The sequence below is a fragment of the Ahaetulla prasina genome, chromosome 5, assembly GCF_028640845.1.
Source record: "Ahaetulla prasina isolate Xishuangbanna chromosome 5, ASM2864084v1, whole genome shotgun sequence".
Lineage (NCBI taxonomy): Eukaryota > Metazoa > Chordata > Lepidosauria > Squamata > Colubridae > Ahaetulla > Ahaetulla prasina.
Window position 1 is genome coordinate 67811308 of NC_080543.1, and position 16090 is coordinate 67827397.

The 16090-nt window shown below is 37.2% G+C and overlaps 1 protein-coding gene across 1 annotated transcript in view; it reads left to right on the plus strand.

Annotated features, from left to right (window-relative positions):
- LOC131199940 (cilia- and flagella-associated protein 47-like) overlaps positions 1-16090 on the plus strand; it is a 173310-nt gene that overhangs the window by 123644 nt on the left and 33576 nt on the right. Inside the window, exons 6-7 of the mRNA XM_058186233.1 lie at positions 4376-4547; positions 6093-6254. Of these exons, the coding sequence (XP_058042216.1) occupies positions 4376-4547; positions 6093-6254 (334 nt within the window). The remainder of the gene's footprint in view (positions 1-4375; positions 4548-6092; positions 6255-16090) is intronic.

Genomic DNA, 16090 nt, shown 5'->3' on the forward strand with positions numbered 1-16090 from the left:
AAAAAGATATTCCACCATATCTACATTCTGTTTCATTAATCTCTTAAGTATTTTTTTTCTTTTCACCTGGTCATTCAATCCGTTTACATTTATTAACAGTAATTTAGTTTCTTTCTCTATTCTCTTAATTGTCTGCTGGTCTCTGGTTTTGGTTTGCTTTTGTAATTTTTTGTGATCTGGTAATGGCACCCCTTTCTTCATTTTGATTTCCTTTCTTTATCTTAGCTCCTTTCTTCACATGTTCATCCCCAGATTCTTGTCTCTGTTCTTCTAAGCTAGGCATTTCCAATCTCTCTTTGCTGCTCAAATCTTCCTCCATCCCCATCAGTTGGTCGTATAGTTCTTGGGCTTTATCTAGATCATTGATTTTGCCGACATTCCCTCCGGAATGATCCATTGAAATAATATTTTCCTTCTGTTCAGTAAAGATGCTAAGAAGCAGTAATCCTTCCTTTGTTCTCGAATTCGCCTGGGACTTGCTTCAATGTTATAATTTCTCTTTCATGGTACATCATTGGTTCATCTCTTGTAATTTTATAGATAATGTCTCGAACATTCTTGCGTGCAAACGTGATGTGTACTTCCCTGGGTAGGTGGTGGTGCTTTGCATAATTTGTTTGGACTCTATATATTTCATCCATCTCATTTATGATCTCTTCTTTATCTCTCTGGAGGGCTTCCGCAATCAATCCCACCATTACTTCTCCTAGAACATCTTCTTTCATTTCATTTCCGCCATGAAAACCTCAGATAAAAAGAGGCTCGGTCCATTTCAAGATGTATTAGCGAACTTTCCAAATCTTTGTTCGCTGCCATCATTTTTTGGTCTATCTTCTCTAGTTTTTTTTCAGTTTGTTCAGCTTTTATTTCCACGAACCTAATTTTTTGCTCATTTCTTTGTATCGCCTCTTGAATTGAATCCACTTTGTTGTCTAAAATGTGTATGTCGGATTTCAGTTCTCCATGGTTTTTTGTCATCATCTCCTGAAGTTTCATCATAGTTTCTTGTATCGTTACGAGAGTAGACTGCATCGATTGGGAAGTCAAACTGGGGCTTGATTTTTCTGTGGACAGCATTCTTTCTATTGTTCTTTGGGTTGATGGAGAAGGTTGGATGCTGCCTTTTTCCCTGTTCTCAATGTTGTGGTAGTGATACTTGTCATTTCTTTTAGAATTTTACTTTGTTGTCTTAAAATTCTATAAAACTTTTCCCAGATCACCATCCACTGTTTTTCTCGCTAATAGTATTTTCTTTTATCTCTCTAGGTTAATTTTCTTATATTTATGTTCTTTTTTTCTTATATCTAATGTTAGTTTGACCACTTTTATATTATCTTTAACTTTCTCAATATCTTTTCTCTTTACCTATTAATATTTGCTTCTTTCACATTTTGCTGATTCTAGGTTCTAAGTTATTATCATTATCGTTAGCTACCTACCAAAAGCTTATAAATGTTTATAACAATAAGTCAATTATAAGAGCATACGATACAATATAGTATAATTATGAATTACTCTAAACAGATCTTCTATGGTTACCAGTCAAATTAATTTAGTTGGTTAAATTAACTTAAATATCCTATTTTCTAATAAACATTAATTATAAATAATTTTATGTTAAATATAATACCTTCAAAACAATCTAACTAACCTTAAATTACTATCTTTAGCAATAGTTCATTGTATGCTTATAAATACGACTTTATCACAAAGATTACAGTTACAATATCAGAACATCACTATCAAAAAGTATCCTATTACCAGAATGTTGATCACAGACTATAGTGTAACAATATAACTGTCTATTTGCTATTTCACTTGAAAGTCGCCCTTATTTTAACTTTTAAAGTTTCCCAATGCTCTGTTATATCTGGATTTCTCAGTTTTTACAGGTTTTTTTCCCTTCTTCTCTTCATCCTTTCACCATCTTCTCACTGAGCCTTTCAAACATTTTTAACTTTATATCAGCTATTTGAGTCTAGGTCGTTTCTGCCTCTCCACTTCCATTTTTTTGTTATATATTCCAGTTTTCCTCCACCAGACACTGTTCTCAATTTGTTTATTCACAACTCCATCAAATCTTCTACTCCTCCAGATTCTTTTCCTTGTCTCTCATACTTTCCCTGGTCACCCGATCTCCTTCCTCCTTTGATCGTCTTTCACCAATCCTTTTTTTCCTTGTCAATTTTCAAAGTATAAGTTCTTTTTTTCCCCTTTCTCTTTCTCTTCCTCCGTTATCTTACACTTGCTCATTTTCACTCCCCCTTTAAAGTCAGCTTTTGGTCTTCCTTTCTATTTCACCTGATTCCTCTCTCAGCAGTTACTTTCACTTAGTCATGGCTCGTCTCTTTAAGTCACTGCTAGTTTCCTGCTGGAGCTCTCTTCTATTTTGCCAAATACTCTGATTTTACTCACTTTGACAATTCCAACTGCTTTGCATCTGGGAGTCTCTCACCAGTAAAAATGGGCACAGTCTGCTGATTAAGTTTTCTCTTCCAATTCTATTGTGTGCTGTCATGGCCTCGAGTCAGCCATGTCAGAATGAGATGACAGACACATTCGCACTGGGTTAAAGAGGGTTTCCCTCATTCCAGTGGGTGGTTGCACACCACCTCACTGACCCTCGGGCTTCCCCTCTGTTTTGTGTAGTTCTCCAAGCCTTCAACACATCTTTGAAGAGTCCCCAAGCATGAAATAAATAGAGTCAAAGAACAGAGCTCGTTCTTTTCCCTTTGTGTTGCCCTGACAGCATCACCGGAAATCTGCTCTCAGATTATATTCTAGTGGCTTGCCCTTTCAGTGTTGGGGTGGTGGTCTTAAGGTTCTTTGGGTGGGCTGTTTATTGTTGATTGTCTCTTTTGCATGATTATCTCTTTTGCTTGTATATGTATCTATTGAGGGCTTCTAATCCTTATGCTGAAAGATCAACCACCCTACAGAGAGTCTGTAGCTTATTTGACAGTTATAAAGGGAACTATAGACAGGCATTCAGCTAAGCTACTATTGCTCTGCAAGAGATGTATTTGTAAAATTCATTGACCTTCATGTGCAGATATGCATATAAAATATTATCTCTGTCTGAAAATTTGTTATTTTTTTCAATTCAGGATTAATTAATTACTCTCGGCTCTCTCAGCCTCAGTTGTGTCAGATGCCATGAGAAGAAACAAATCAACTTGGTTTTCTTTCTGATAGTGACTTCGTTTATTGGGTCTGCTACAAACTGGGTCTCAGTAGAAGTCAAGGTCTCTCTGTACAAAGTCAGCACTGACAGCCTCTGTCTCTCAGCCCCTTTTTAAACATCCCGAGATGCTCATGCCCCGTCCCATGCCTGAACTGGTCTGTTGATTAGACGCCCTCCTTGTCTGACAGCCCCAGCTGCCACATCATCTGCCAAATCCCAGAACTAAAGCAGCTCTTCGTAACACCCAGCCCTCATCTCCTTACATCTCGGTCGCCAGTGTGCTGATTCCCTTCCGATTCTTCCCAAACGCAGATCCCTGGACCCCTCAAACAGGTCCCCAATATGTCATCCCCCTGGATCTTTGATTAGGGGCTGCTTCCATGATCTGGATCCCTGCAGCACATGTGTTGAGCCAGAGCTGGGCTCGACAATTACATTTGAAAAATATATTTTCCTCTTTTTGATAAATGCAACATTTTTACAGATAAGTATTGGGTTTTTCAATTTTGACATTTTTCTACAAAAAGTATGTTAAGAAACCCATAAGTAATTGTAACCAACCTCTACATTGGTTTGCAGTGCAAGATTTGTTTGTTCTTACTATTCTTTAGGGAATTGACTTGTATTTCTTGATTAATTACTTTGGTCATTAAAATCTTTATTTTTATTTTATTTATTTATTTATTTTGTCACAACAGTATATATAAGCATAAGCATGAAATAACTATACAATATATAAGCATATATATAAGCATGTATGTAATAACTATATTAATTGGATATAATGAACGGAAACAATAGGAATGGTAGGCACGCTAGTGCTCTTATGCACACCCCACTTAGGAATGGGGTGAGGTCAATAGTAGAAGCTTTTTGGTTAAAGCTTTGGGGATTTTGGGAAAAGACCATAGAGTCAGGTAGTGTATTCCAAGTATTAACAACTCTGTTATTGAAGTCATATTTTCTGCAATCAAGATTGGAGCGGTTAACATTAAGCTTAAATCTATTGTGTGCTCGTGTATTGTTGCAATTGAAGCTGAAGTAGTCTTCAACAGGAAGGACATTGCAATAGATAATTCTATGAGTTAAACTCAGGTCATGTCGAAGGCGGTGGAGTTCTCTGTAACATTTCAAACTGTTTAAAGAGCCAAATGCATTTATATTATAGGGATAATTATCTTGATTTTACAGGATTCTCCACAACAGATGACTTTATCTATGAAATTCAATTTGAATCTGAAAGAATGAATTCTCAGCTGAAATCTGCAATAGCTATAAACTTGATAAAGAAACAGCGAGATCTGAAAAGTGGAATTGTGACCTTGATCTTTAATATAATATTTACACCCTACAAACCAACAAGGTATATTTATGATAGTATCACAACTTACTAGAATTGAAACATGATTTTTCCTTTATTTCCTATCTTGGATAAAACTAAAGAGTTTATTCTAATCAATTAATTCAACAATTTGGAGTCTGTAATGCAAAATATTACTTTCTTGTAAACTCTGATTTAATAAGCTCTGAAAAATCTCACATAATTCACATTTATTTTAAAAACCAAAAATTCTTGTTCATATACTGAACTATCCCCTGTATTGGTACCTTTAGATATTCCAAGCAACATGTATGTGTTGGAGTGTTTTGATACAAACTCTGCTCTTTACATGATGCAGGATCCAAATACAAACTATCACAGCATGTATCATGAGGTCAGAACACATGTCATTTTGGTATTGTCATGTTTTAGAAACAGACCTCTAGTCATGGAATTCACTTGAATCAAAGCTTTGTATCCTCTAAACTGAATATAGGACTCTATGTTAGGAATTTACTTAAATTTATCTGATTTTTAAATGACAAATTTTAGCCATTTCAAGTCTTGGAATTTCCACTGGATAACATGGGTTTGCTGTGAACATTGAGCTCAAAAGAATTTAAATACCCCAGAAACAGGGGTGAAATCCAGCAGGTTCTGGAGAACCAGTAGTAAAAATTTTGAGTAATTCGGAGAACCGGTAGCAGAAATTTTGAGTAGTTTGGAGAACCAGCAAATACCACCTCTGGCTGGCCCCAGAGTGTGGTGGGAATGGAGATTTCGCAATATCCTTCCCCCAGGAGTGAGGTGGAAATGGAGATTTTGCAGTATCCTTCCCTGCCACGCCCACCACACCACACCCACCAAGCCACACCCACAGAACCGGTAGGGAAAAATTTTGGATTTCACCACTGCCCAGAAATATATTGATCAATGATTGGAAGGAGTTACTGTTTATATTTCAGGTTGCATTTGAACTTAAATAGGTGAATTCAAACCCAGCTTCAGCTAGATTTGACAAAAATGACCTCAGAAAGCTTTGTTTCTCATTCTCCCTTCTGCTTTATCTCCAATTGTCATCAAGCTAAACTATATCTGAAAAACACTTTTGGCAGTTCACTCTCTAATTGTGCAGAAGGGGAATAGGAGGGAAAAGTTATCTTTTCTAACTATAGTTTCCTTAAGAGTGAAATCTCACCTCTGATGGAATATGGAACTTATGATAGAATGTTATATTATTTTTGGAACTTAAAATATATCTCAGTTATTGTTGTCATATTATAGTTTTTTCTTCACCAGACTACTATCTAAATGTACTGTGGTTTAAGGTGAATTAGATTGCACAATTAGTTTGGCTTTTTCATTAAATAAAAAGGCACATAAAAAATAATACAATATGTAGCTGTCAGCTGTTCCATAGTAAGAAAAAATATACTATCCTGCCTAAACATAATATCTACAATCCAATTTAGAAACAGCATTACATGTTAAAGAATATAAGCTTCCATTACACTTTCATCATTGACTTGACTTGTGTTTCATTAAACTTTTAATGATAATTAATATTGTATGCTTAATTTTTTGTAGGAATCCAGCAGCTTTGGTGGTACAGCATAGCACAGGAGGCATTTGGAAATTTCCAATATTGTTTGTTGCCACAAATCCAGAAGTAGATGATGTTATTGATATTGAAGCAATTGGTTTAAATAAGGAATCTGTAGTCAGCTTTAAGCTTACAAGCCAGACAAGGTATGAATCAGGGGTGGGTTCCAATTTTTTTTACTACCAGTTCTGTGGGTATGGCTTGTTTGGTGGGCGTGGCTTGGTGGCCACGTGACTGGGTGGGTGTGGCTTGGTGGCCATGTGGCTGGGTGGGCGTGCTTGGTGGTCATGTGACTGGGTAGTCATGTGACTGGGTGGGTGTGGCTTGGTAGTCATGTGACTGGGTGGGCATGGCCAACTTGACGTCACTCATATCAAAGGTTAGGGTTAGGGTGCCTGGCCTCTCCCCGCTTCAAAGGTCTCAACGAGATACAATTTCCCTGTCTATTTATTTATTACTACTGAACATCCAAAATATACTATTTAAGCCTATGTATATATGCCATACGTATACATACATATTATATAGTATAGTGTTTATAGGCACACAAAAAGATACATTATCTACTATATATACTGTATGTGTATGTACACACACACACACACAGCTCTTCTAAAACTATACACATTCAACCTCACTTACTACATTTGGAAAAACATCCAGAGTCCACTTTCTGCCACACTATAACTTCTGTACATTTAGAACATTACACACACCTTCAGATGTTCTTCCCTAGTTTGCACATGACTGTTAGAGCCAGGAGAGGTCATGGATTGAATAAAATGTGGTGAAACTCACTTAACAACCAAAATTTTGGGCTCAATTGTGATCATAAATCAAGGACTATCTCTGCCTTCCTTTGCATGGCAGCCTTGTCCTAGTAAACTCCTTCTCTTTTCTGGCAATTTTCCTCTCTTTTCAAAGCACCAAAATAATTCAGATGATATAAAGTTTCCTGCTGGAGCAGGAGGTTGGACTAGATGGCCTCCAAGGTCCCTTCCAGCCCTAGATTGCTGTCCTGTTTCCAAAAGCCTTCTGAAGTCATGTCTAGTGCCAGGGTTTGTGGTCCTTTCTTCCTCTTCTCTCTCTCTCTCTCTCTCTCTCCCCCCTTTCCTTCCGCTCTCTTTCTTTTTTTTTCCTTCTTTCTTTCTTTCTTTCTTTCTTTCTTTCTTTCTTTCTTTCTTTCTTTCTTTCTTTCTTTCTTTCTTTCTTTCTTTCTTTCTTGTCTCTTTCTCTTTCTTTCTTTCTTTTCTCTCTCTTACCTTTTAGGAATCACATCTAAAGGACCTCTAGAAGTCTTGTTCAAAACTGATTGTACTCCGTGACAAAAGCTTTAGCTCAGATTTTTTTAAGAATGTGGAAATGAGCAAACAATATAGTAGAGAGAAAAAGAAAGAAAGAGGAAGAAAGAAAGAAAGACATCATTACTAGTATAAACACACTAGTAATAAGTGTTAGAATATTTCCTTTCTTCATCCCTCCTCCCTTCCTTCCTAAAAGTTATTTGGGGCCACATGCAATTCTTCCTTACTCCCTCCCTCCCCTCTATTCCCATCTCCTTCCATCCATCTCATTTCCAGCTCCTTCCTTCCTTCCTCCCCTTCCCTCTCATTCCCATTTCGTTCCTTCCATCCATTCTTCCATCTCATTCCCATCTCCTTCCTTCCATCCATTCTTCCATCTCATTCCCAGCTCCCTCCCACCCTCCCTCCCTCCCTCCCTCCTTCCCTTCCTTCCTTCCCTCCCCACTCATTCCCTATTGCACTATATTATGTGCCATTCAGCAAAAGTCTTAATACTTTGGCTTTGAATAATCTTTTTTATTTTTTATTTTGTCACAACAGTATATATAAGCATAAGCATGAAAATAACTATATAATATATAAGCATATATATAAGCATAAGTATGTAATAACTATATTAATTGGATATAATGAAAGGAAACAATAGGACAGGAATGGTAGGCATGTTTGTGCTCTTATGCACACCCCTTACAGACCTCTTAGGAATGGGGTGAGGTCAATAGTAGACAGTTTTTGGTTAAAGCTTTGGGGATTTTGAGAAGAGACCACAGAGTCAGATAGTGTGTTCCAAGCATTAATAACTCTGTTACAGAAGTCATATTTTCTGCAATCAAGATTGAAGTGGTTAACATTAAGTTTAAATCTATTGTTTGCTCTTGTATTGTTGTGATTGAAGCTGAAGTAGTCTTCAACAGGAAGGACATTGCAATAGATGATTCTATGAGTTAAACATAGGTCCTGTCGAAGGCAGCGGAGTTTCTAAACCCAAGATTTCAAGTCTGGTGACATAAAGTATTTTGTTGTATTCAGAGGAGTGGAGAACTCTTCTTGTAAAATATTTCTGGACACGTTCAATTGTATTGATGTCTGAAATGTGGTATGGGTTCCAGACAAGTGAGCTGTATTCAAGAATTGGTCTAGCAAATGTTCTATAAGCTTTAGTTAGTAGTGTAATGTTTCTGGAGAAGAAGCTACGTAAGATTAGGTTTACAACTCTTAAAGCCTTTTTTGTGATGTAGTTGCAGTGGGCTTTGGCACTTAGATCATTGGATATGAAAACTCCAAGGTCTTTAACAGGGTGAGGGTCATCTGTAAGGTAATGTCCATCAAGTTTTTTTATTTTTATTGTTACGGTTAGAATTTTATGATATAAATATTAGAAGTAGTATTAAATGCTTTTATTTTTATTTTTTTATTTTTATTTTTATTGTTACGGTTAGGATTTTATGATATAAATATTAGAAGTAGTATTAAATGCTTGCCATCACCTGTTGGGGGAGGGGAACAGGGACACGCCAGATGGCCGCCATCTCCTCCAGACCTGCAGGCTGGGCTCTCAACAGCTGATCATCGCTGATGCAAAGGGGGAGACGCAGAGCTGGAGTCGAGACTGCTGCTCTGCTGTGGAAGAAGGCAGAAAGCAAGTGGGGCTGGTGCTCTGGAGTGGAGGATGGGTGGATGTCCTGGGCAAGCTCCAAGTGGCGGGGAGGGGGTGGGGCTGCAACCCCAGCAGCTTTAGGAGATGCTAGCCCAGCAGGGAAGGGGGCAGCATCCTGGGAAGCTTTGTAGCTATGCTGCTGCGAAACTTACCAGGCCGCCCACCCCCCACCCCCCACTTGGAGCTCACCACTGCTGCCTGTAGCTCCAAGCAGTTGGGTGGCCTGACAGTGGTGGTGGGAGAAAGATGACCTTTCGTTCCAGGTGGGTGAGCTCCAAGTGGCGGGGAGGGGGACAGGGCTGCAACCCCAGTGGCTTCGAGAGATGCTAGCCCAGCAGGGAAGAGGGTGGCAGCCCAGCAAGCTTTCTAGTCACACGGCTGCTGCAAAGCTTACCAGGCTGCCCCCCCGTCCCCACCACAGCTGCAAAGGCAGCGTGGTGACTTTGGGAGCTGCTAGCCAGTTGGAAGGGGACTGGCTGGCCCGGCAAGGTTTCTAGCCAAGTGGCTGCTGCAAAACTTACCAGAGTGCCCTCCGCCCCGTCCCCACCATGGCTGCAAAGGCAGTAGGGTGACTTTGGGAGCTGTTAGCCAGCAGGAAGGGGACTAGCCAGCTTGGTAAGTTTGTAGCCACGTGGCGTCCCCCAAGGCCAGGCATGCCAGGCCCCAAAGATGAGTGAGCCTTGCAGCAGGTCTCCCTCCCCCACCACCAGCGGTGGCCTTACCTTCTAGATCTTCCATGTGCCTCCAAAAGCAAGGCGACGGTGGTGGCAGGTAGCAGCAGCCTCAGCAGAAGAGGGCAGTGGCAGTGGGGAGGGCAAAGCTGGCAGCCCTGGCAGCGGATTCGGGAACTGCTGGCAGGTGGGGAGGGGCCGCCTGGCCCGGCAAGCTTCACAGGCATAGAAAAAGCTGCTGCTGTCACTGCCATGTTCTTTGCGCATGCACATCCTATTGGACTTGCAAGGCAATGGGATGCGTGTGCGTGAAGAACATGGCACCAAACAGGGCGAGCAAGCTGCGACTCAGTGACTGGTTCAGGGGCGTGGCCACCAGCCATTACTTCCAGTTCTCTGAACGATGACAGATTTTTACTACCGGTTCTCCCAAGATGGTGCGAACCGGGAGCAACCCACCACTGATATGAATATTCAAAACAAAATGTCTTATCTATTTGTTTATTAGGGTAATATGTAGATTCTAGTTACCATTTCATCATGATATAAGTATCAGAAGCCACAAAATTAATCAATACAATGCTTCACTCACATTTTCAGCATATAGGTGAAACGAATATGGTATCAGAATAAAATTCTAAAGCAGATTAACAATTGCTATAACTGTGAAGTTGTTGAATCTCTCCAAAATCCAATCCATGGTAGTTTTTATTTATTTTTTTTATTGAAAAAGTTTTAGAACAATTAAATTTTTCCCCCTCCCCCACCTTCCCCCCTCCCTCCAAAACCCCCTCCCCCCCCACTTCCCGGAGCAAACACAAGGTATAGTTCATTAAACAAACAGTCATACATTAAATTTTTAAAATCTAACACAATTATAATCCTTCTCTCCCACATAACCTGACTTCTTCCATTAAAATCAAAAACAACATCCTTCATTCAAAGGCAATCCGAAATTTCTTAATCTGATATCTATTTTGAATATAATCAATCCAGTTCTTCCATTCATTTAAATATTTTTCTTGAGTACTGTCTTTCAAGAAGGCTGAAATTTTAGCCATCTCAGCCAAATTGGAAACTTTCAATATCCATTCTTCTATTGTGGGTAATTCTTTTTTCTTCCAATATTGTCCAATCAACAGTCTTGCTGCTGTTATTAAGTTCAAAATCAACTTAGTCTCAATCACTGTACAGTCCGTTGTTATTCCCAAAAGAAAAAATTGCGGTAGGAACTTTATCTTCTTCTTCAGAACATTCTGCATAATCCACCAGATTCTTATCCAGAAAGACTTAATTTTCTTACAAGTCCACCATACATGAAAATATGTAGCATCATCACAATTACATCTCCAACATTTCGCTTGCATATCTGGATACATACATGATAATTTCTTAGGATCTAAATGCCATCTATAAAACATCTTATAAAAATTTTCCTTAAATTCTGCGCTATGTAAATTTAACATTTCTAACCCAAATTTTTCCCATGTTTCCAACATTATTGGTTCTTGAATATTCTGTGCCCATTTTATCATACAATCCTTTATTAAATCTCTTTCAGAATCTATTTCTATCAACATAGTATACAATCTCTTTATATGCCCCTGGGTTTGATTTCTAATTTGTTTAACCAAATTTTCTTCATTTTGAATAATACCAATTTTCTGATCTTCTTTCCATCTAGCCTTTAACTGTCCATATTGAAACCAAGTATAATTCCTCCCTTCTTCTTTTAATGTATCCAAAGATTTTAATTGTAGATTTCCCCTCTCATTGTATAAAAGATCTTTATAAGTAATCATTTCTTGTTCCTGTTCTATATTTATATTCTCTACTGCGTGCCGAGGACTTGCCCATATGGGAATTTTATAATTTAATTTATAATAATATTTTTCCAGACACGCAGAAGAGAAATTCTCAACACATGATTCTTAAAAGCTTTATCTACTTTCTTATCATACAATAAATATGCATGCCAACCATATAACAAATCATAACCTTCTATATTCAAAATCCTTTCCTCCGTCAAATTAAACCAATCACTTATTACCGAAAGAACAACTGCTTCATAATACAGTTTTAAATTAGGCATTTTTAATCCTCCTCTTTCCCGTATATCTTGCATTATTTTCATTTTGACTCTCGCTTTTTCCTTCCCATATAAATTTATTAATTCCAATCTGCCATTCTTCCAAATTTTGTCTTTCTTAATTATTGGTATCATCTGAAACAAGAACAAGAATTTAGGCAAAACATTCATTTTATAGCTGCTATTCTCCCAACAAAGATAATTGTAATTTTTTCCAAGTATTCATTTCCTTCTGAATTTTTTTCCATAACACATCATAATTATTCTTATACAATTTTACATTTGATGAAGTAAGAAAGACTCCTAAATATTTAACTTTTTTTACAATTTCAAATCCTGTTATTTCCTCTAGTTTTTCTTTCTGGTTCTTAATCATATTTTTGGTTAACACTTTTGTTTTATTTTGATTCACTTTAAACCCTGAGACCCTTCCATATTGATTAATTACTTCCAACAAATATACACTCGAATTTATAGGCTGAGTCAACATAACAACCAAATCATCTGCAAATGCTCTAACTTTATATTCATGTCTTCTAATTCTAATACCCTCTATCTCCCTTAACTCTCTTATCTTATCCAATAAAGGTTCCAAAGACAAAATAAACAATAAAGGTAATAAAGGACACCCCTGCCTTGTTCCTTTCGCAATTTTAAAACTATTTGTCAAACTACCATTAATTATTATCTGAGCTGTTTGCTCTCCATAAATTGCCCTAAGTATTCGTATAAAACCATTTCCAAATTGCATTTTGTCTGTTAATTTAAATAAAAATTCCCAATGCAAACGATCAAAAGCTTTCTCTGCATCCAAGAATATAAACGCTGCCGGAATCAGATTTTTCTTTTCCAAATATTCCAATAAATTCACTATCTGCCTAACGTTATTCCTCATTTGTCTCCCTTTTATAAAACCAGACTGGTCAGTATGAATCCTTTGTTGTACAATTTCCATTAACCTATTTGCCATTATTTTCGCAAAAATCTTATAATCATTATTCAAGAGTGAAATCGGTCTATAATTCCCAGGCTTAGTACAATCCTGATCCTCTTTTGGTATCAATGAAATAAAAGTAGTCCTCCATGATGGTGGCACTCCTCCTCCCATCAGTATCTGATTAAATAACTCCATAAGTGGACCAACTATCTCATCCTGTAACTTTTTATAATATATTGCTGTAAGTCCATCTGTGCCTGGGGATTTCCCTATTTTTAATTGCTTTATTACCAAAATAATTTCCTCAGAAGTTATAGGCCGATTCAACTCTTCCCTTTGTTCATTAGTTAAACCTTTAACCTTATATTCTTTCAAATATTTATCAATATCCATATTCAATATTGTATCTCTGGCATATAAATTTGTATAATATTCCAAGAAAGCTTTTTTAATTTTATCCTGTTGAAATCGCACTTTACCCTTGTATTCAATTCTTTCAATAGTACATGCTTTCTGTCTTTTCCTTAACATATAAGCCAACCACCTCCCTGATTTATTGGCATTACAAAAAGTATTATGTTTAGCATATTGTATATTGGTTGCCACCTGATCTGCCATTAACATATTAAATTGACTCTGTAATATCTTTATCGCCTCAGTAGTTTTTAAATCATGTGGATTATATACCAATAATTGTTGTTTCCTCTGAATTTCCTCTTCTAAATCCCTACGCTGTTTTTGTAATTTTCTCCTCTGTCTACTATTAATATATATCAAATTTCCTCTCATAAAGGCTTTGCTAGCGTCCCACACCATTTCTATCGAAGTTCCCTTACCCAAATTATAATAAAAAAATTCTTTCATTTGTTTTTTACATTGATTTACATTATCCTCATATCTAAACAAATTTTCATTTATTCTCCATGATCTTCTTCCACCTTCATATTGCAACTCCATCCATATCGGACTATGATAAGTTAAACACCTTGGAAATATCTTTGTTTTCCTAACCCTAGAAAGCAAATCATTGGTAATTAATATAAAATCAATACGTGAAAAAGATTGATGCCTTTCCGAAAAATAAGTATAATCTCTATCATCAAAATTCTGCCTTCTCCATATATCTTTCAACTCAAAATCTTCCATCAAATCAAAAAAAGATTTAGGCAGTTTTGCATGCATAGGAATTTTCTTAGAAAGAGTTCTTTTATCTTTTCTAATGTCCATTACACCATTCCAATCCCCTGTTTTATAGTCCCAAAGAATCAATTTTTCATGTAACAGTTTATAAAATTTTTCTTGTTGTTGATTAGGTGCATATATGCCAATCACAAGTATCTTTCTTCCTTCTAAAATCAATTCGATAGCAATATATCTTCCTTGAATGTCCGTTTCAATTAATTTAGCTGATATATTTTTCTTCAAATATATAACTATACCATTTTTCTTATTCGGAGCAGAAGAAACAAAATGTTTACCTAATTTCGAATTAATCAAATATTTCTGATCTGATAATTTTATATGTGTCTCTTGCAAACATATCACATCATTTTTAAATTGTTTCAAATAATGGAATATTTTTCTTCTTTTCTGTGCTGAATTTAAACCATTAACATTCCATGTCAAAATTTATTTGCCATCACTGGCCTCTTGAAGCTTCTGAGCAATTAGCTGAAGACTCTCACTCTTCGGCTTGGCTCCTCCCACAGCTTCAGTAGTAGAATCCCGTTCCTGTCTTTGAAGTCGTTCCTCTATCTCCTTACGCCTAATAGCTCCCCTTGTCACTCTTTGTTCTTGAGGTTGTTCTTGAGGTACTGACATCACAGGTGCAGTTTCAACTTCCCCACTCTGTTTCTCTTGAAGACTTTTATCCACTGTTTCTACATCCACTTTCAATACATTAAAAAGAAAATCTTTTGCTTTCAACTCAGTATCAATTCGATATCTCCTGCCTTGAAAAAATACTGTTAAGCCAATTGGAACCTCCCATCTATATTGAATCTGATGCTTCTTAAGCTCTTGTGTAAAAAACCTAAAATCCCTTCTATCCTTTAACATTTTAGCAGGGATCTCTTTCAAAACCAACACCTCCTGTTCTGCTATTTGCAATTTCTTTTGATATGTAGCTTGCAAAATCTGATTTCTTATTGTAGAAGTCAAAAAATAAATTACAATGTCTCTTGGGAGCTTTTTCTGCTTCGCTACCCAAGAATTAACCCTATATGCCTTATCAATTTGAAAATCAACTTCTCGAGGGTCCATTCCTAACATTTCAGCTAAGGCTTCTGATATAACTTTAAGATCTTCTTCCTTCCGGTCTTGAAGACCCCTAATTCTCAAAGCCTTCTCCAACGCTCTATATTGCAATACCACCACATGGTCCTCATTTTTATCCACTTTATTTTGGAGCTCTCCAACTTTATTATCCAAATACTGATTTGCTTGACTAATTACTTCCACTTTATCCTCCATTACTTCCAAATTTTTTGCCAAACCTTGAAAAACCATCAATAAATCTTCTCTAATTTTTTTATTAGTCTCTTTAATTTCTTCCCTAAGTTGATCCTTCACACCATGAATATTATTCATAATTTCTTTAAATTGCTCTTCAGAAACTCTGTTCTGTTCCTTTAACATATCTTCCAAGTTAGTTTCAGACCCCCTTCTCGTCATGGGAGCTTTTGGTGGCTTAAAAGCCATTTTAATTTAAGTAAAGTCTCTAATTAGAATTGTAAAATCTCAAAGTCTCAAAAAGTCTCAAATTAAAGTTGTAAAATAAAAACTTTCACCTTACTTCCTATGGAGAGTTTCTATTCAGCCAAAATCCACAAAGACGAACTTCCTTTCTCTCACAATCAGTCTCCAATCCACTTCCTCTCAGACGCCATTTCTTCCTTCACTAAGTTAAAGTGAAAAAAAAAGTTTTCCCCTTTTTTTAAAAAGAAGTAGAAGTCAGGTCTCTTCTTGCTTCCCCAATAATCGATCACTTGTATTTGTCCCATCTGCTTTTAGTTATTCAAAACGGAATCAATGGAGCAGAGGTGGGCGTCTTCCTCTTGTCCTGCCTAATTAGCAGGATCGAGCCGAGTCTGGAGTAGGGCTGGATTAAGCAGGCACCCCTCCGAGACTCTGCATAAGAAAGCAGAGCCCCTGGGGCAATCTTCTGCTATCCAGCAACTCTTCGCTATTCTCTTTCACCAGAGAAAAGCTTTGAAGCTGGCTAACAGCTGTTCTCTGCTGTTTCACCAGCTTTTACAGAATCTCAGTTCGGGACGCCATTCCAGATGTCCTCCGGGGAGACGGAGCCACCGGAAGTCCGGTAGT